Source organism: Triturus cristatus, chromosome 7 (assembly GCF_964204655.1).
Source record: "Triturus cristatus chromosome 7, aTriCri1.1, whole genome shotgun sequence".
NCBI lineage: Eukaryota > Metazoa > Chordata > Amphibia > Caudata > Salamandridae > Triturus > Triturus cristatus.
This window is the reverse complement of record NC_140590.1, coordinates 1,212,150,454-1,212,154,987: the sequence shown is the minus strand read 5'-3', so window position 1 is coordinate 1,212,154,987 and position 4,534 is coordinate 1,212,150,454. Positions and strand designations below refer to the sequence as shown.

General features: G+C 41.9%; 1 protein-coding gene across 1 annotated transcript; it reads left to right on the top strand.

Annotated features, from left to right (window-relative positions):
- Nucleotides 1–1,387: 1,387 nt before the first annotated feature.
- On the top strand, nt 1,388–2,275 carry LOC146811629 (taste receptor type 2 member 40-like). The gene has a single exon (XM_085615091.1). It carries the CDS (start codon nt 1,388–1,390, stop codon nt 2,273–2,275), a length of 888 nt encoding a protein of 295 aa, XP_085471217.1.
- The last annotated feature ends 2,259 nt before the right edge of the window (nt 2,276–4,534 follow it).

Sequence of the window (4,534 nt, the reverse complement as noted above, 5' to 3'; positions counted from 1 at the left end):
CTTCCTATCGATAGCATCTTAAATCTGTAGCAACTTGATTTTGGTGTTCTTTCAGAAACCCTTTGAATAGACTCCAAAGTGATAACATCTGATTGATCTCTACCAAACTCAGCACATATGTTGTTCATTTTCTCATAAAAGAAAGCTGCTAGTCTGTTGCTCCTTTGAATGGGGTTGATCACATCCAAAGATGAGCAGCTAGCATTAGCAAAAAAAATCAAATGAAAAATTAATTAAAATATTTCACAATTTGGCACAACAGATAACTTTTCAGAAGTTTAAGGTAGGAAAAATATGCAGGTTCATATTAGCAAAGATAAAGTTTGCCCTTTCATTTGTACATTTCACTTTTATAAAGTAACCAGCACTTTCAAAGTAATAAAGTGAAAGTCCGAAAATGCTTCTCGTTCGCTCCCAGTGGGCTTCAAAGGGACACGTGAGGAGCATGGAAGGTGCCTTCTTTCTGCTTTCATTTGTCTAAATGAGTTCCTGAGCACTGGAAGAGTGACCTTCCAATAATCATAGGAAGATATACCAACCTTTCACCCGTGCTGCATTGTGTGAAAGGGAGAAGGCAGATATGCTCCATATTTTCAAAGACAGTGAGCCTTTCTGCTCTCTCCTTACACTGGCACACTAGCATCAATGCAGACACCCTTGTAGCATAGTGCAAGGGTGCCTGTGATACAGGCAGGATTGCTTTTGTGCAGAAAGAGGTATCTTCCTGCACAAAAACAATCCTTAGAGGCATATTCCTATTTCTATGTGTGATGCAGAATGCAGTTCAAATGGAACAAGTCAAAATAAGGATATTTATCCTCGTTACGCCTCTGTTGGGTAGGCACACCATTCTGGCTCAAACCCAGGCTTACAAGTCATTGTAAATCTGGATTTCCATCAAAGTAAGTGGGTGGATGCATGGGAATGCGCGCACGCTCCACCCACGTAACCAATATCCCATGCAAAGTAAGGCAAGGCAGCGGTATGCACTACTCTGCATTACTTTGTATTTACTGAACCATGCAAAGCAATGCATAGTGTCTTTCCGTAGCCTAGTAAATCCAAGTTAAGGGCTTGTGCTGCTCTGTAATGACTTGTGTTACACAAAGACAACGCAAGTCCTTCGCAAATCTGCCTCACTCAGTCGGTACCACAATGTGTTAAATAAACATCTAAGTCCTGCTATTTTTACAGGGCGGAGAAAAACAGAGGGACTCAGATTTACATCTATTAAAAACATATTCAGATGTATAATGGAAATGAGGAAAGTGGTATTTATAAGCGATTGGTGCTGCTCATTTTCGAAGTTTATGCAAAGCAACCTTGCTCATATTACTAAACACCAGCTCAGAGCAAACGGAAACAGAAAATAGAGAGTGAATTAGATATGGCTTACGTTATTATTGTATCTATAGTAGGTGTAATTGGGATGCTCGCCAGCGCTTTCATTGTTACTTTGAATCTCCTGGACTGGGCTAAAGGCCGGAGTCTGAACACCTGCGACCTCATCCTAATGGCTCTGGGGATCTCATGCACTTTTTATCAATGCTTTTGCCTCGGAGACATCTCCATGAACATACTGCGGGGTAAGGATTATTACCTGAATGATATCTCTGTAGTGTTAAAGCAGCTTGTAATAGCGACCTCAATTTCCAGTTTCTGGCTCACAACCTGTCTCTGTATCTTCTACTGTGTGAAGATTGTTGACTTCAACTATCATTTCTTCATCTGGTTAAAGCTGCGGATGTCTAAGGTGGTGCCCTGGCTGCTGTGGGGGTCTATATTTTGGTCCCTGGGACTCAGTGCCCCTGTGTACTGGGAAACATATGCCTATGGATATTTCCCTCAGAATTCAACAGTTAACCTGACGGTCAACTCTACAGTCCCAGGTGGTGAAGTGGAGTGGGTCGATTCATATGTTCTCAGTGTTTTTGGCTTCTTTGCACCTCTTCTGCTTGACATTGTTTCCATCACCCTGATCCTTGCAGCGCTCTGCACACATATCCAGCGGATGAAAGAGACTGCGTCTGGATTCAGTCAACCCCGACTGAAGGCTCATTTTGGAGCAGCCCGAATAGTGGGCTCCCTCCTACTTATCTACGTTCTCTTACTGGCACGTCCATTTTTACCTGCAAGATGTCTTTCACCCTTTTCAATTTTCATTCTGCGTATCATCAATGTCTCAGCGATTCCCACACAATCTGTCATTTTGATCCTGGGAAACACAAAACTAAAGCAGGCTCTACTGGGGCTTGCTTCATCTTGTAGAAAGTGAAGAACTCTCTCATTAAAGAAACCTATGAGACCCTGGGATTTGAAACCTTCCATGCAATATTTGACTAATTTACAGAGGTTTTCTATGAGCAAGTAAGACTGCAAATAAGGAAGATTATAAATGTTCAAATATTTAAGAAAAAGACAAGACCAAGACTGAACATGTTTCTGTGCTGCTCCCATTACACAAGTAACAACGCCAGGTCATGGCCTTCCAAGACTGAAATCCAACAATGTACAGGACACTGGTGCAGTGGAATTTTGTTCCCACCAGTATACATTATGATTATGCAGTTATATACTTTTGACATTATATTCACTGTGTGTCTCAATCATATTAACGTGTGTGAAGCATTTAAACGTATTAATTAAATGTAATCATTTTAACGGTTAGAGATTCATATAAAAATACACTAATGGTTAGTTAGACATATAATCCTGTTGTTTCATACTCACGTTTGAAATTATTCAAAAGGTTATATTTGGGTATGTGAAATCATGTATTCAAATTCGTGTTAAATGCTAACTTAGCTTAAACTGACTTCAGGCCACATTTTGAAAATGAATTTTGCTGAGTTAGCTATGTTTTCTGTCTTTCTGCTGCAGAAGCAGTGTCAAACTTCTTGTTAGCTAGAAAAACGATTATTGTTTGCATTAGAGCACCTATAGTGAGGCCTGAAGGGAAGAACTTGGCAATGAGCATGGCGGCTTAATGGTCTGAAGAAGCCTTCTGTTCATCATGAACCAGGACGGTTAGATGTTCAAGGTTGCAGTTACAATCTCAGTTTCTATGCGTTGGGAAACTCAATGGAGTTTGCGAATACTCCTCTAAAGTAACGAGCTGGTTGGATCCTGGTAGAGCGGTAAAAGACAAGGATGCTTCGAAGCTCCTGTTATTTTACTTGGTGTTCTCACAGTTTTAGGGTATGTTCTTTCCAGACCTGGAGAGGGACAGAACTCCCTGCTTTCTCTTCCTGCAAGTGTGAAGCGTCATGCAAAACACTGTACCCCTTCTACAGAAGTTTTTGTCAAACCGACACTTTCCTAACTCCCTAATTAGAAGCCCTCCTTAGATGATTTTATAATCGGCCTATATTTAGGAAAGAGAAGGGAAGCTTCTCAATGGAACATATATTTACTATACTCTGTTTCTGCATTTTTGTAGCTGTTACTATTTTGTATCTCATTTTTTTACGGCTAAATCTTCTGAGATATTTCAGGTTACCAACTGTATTGCTGTATCTTTTAAACCTAATACTACTATGCTTTTATGCTGGATGGATTAATATCCTTCAATAAACCCTTTTAATGGCAGCTATTGATTCCTGGTCCTCAGCGTGGAGTTGTGTTGGCTTCGCAAGTCTGAAATGAATTGTTAATGCCTACTCTCTTACACTGCTTCACGTCAACCCACTAAGGTCCATACGACCAATGGGCAGAAATCTGTGATGACTTTACTAAGAGACTGTAATGTGAGTCTCTGCATACTCTCAACACCAGTTACACATTTTGGGGTTCAGTGGCCTACAGAGACCACATTTTTCATATATCATTCTCAACGCCCTTTACTCCTTCACTGAAATTGATGAGAGATACCTCCACCTCATAACCCCAAAGACTTGACAACTATGTTACCATAAGTGGCGGTGGTGCCCTGACCTTACAGATGGAACAAGAACCACCATAAAGGGCTGACTCCTGTTGAAGCTATCAAATTCTATGGTGAGGTGACTGCAGCAGTGCAAACACAATAAGATGATGGACTGAGCTCTGAAACGTTTCAGACACTCAACCCCAGTCACAGATCTGAGGTCAATCCATTGTCGTTCTTTAGCTCACTTCACCGCCCCCGTTCAGAACCCCAGCTATATGAAAATCAGGCCTGACCCTGTGCCCAATGGGAACAGTCCAGCCCGAACTTCCAAGCTAGGTCTTTCCTGGACCGGAAACAAGCATCCTGGGACCAGATTTGGTGTAACACCCCTCATCAGCCAGGCTAGCTTGAATCCAGTGGCAAAGTGAGCGAGGGACCCACGTCTGGGCCTACTCTGCCAACTTAGGGCAAACAAAGTAAACACAAGGAGATGATGAATGAAGTGCTGAAACTTTTCAGACACTCACTCCCAGTCACAGATCTGGGTTGAATCCATCATCAATCTTTAGCTCACTTAACAACCCCAGTTCAGACCCACCTATATGCAAATCAGTCCTGACCCTGTGCCCCATGGGAACAGTCCAGCCCGAACTGCCAGGCCTGGTC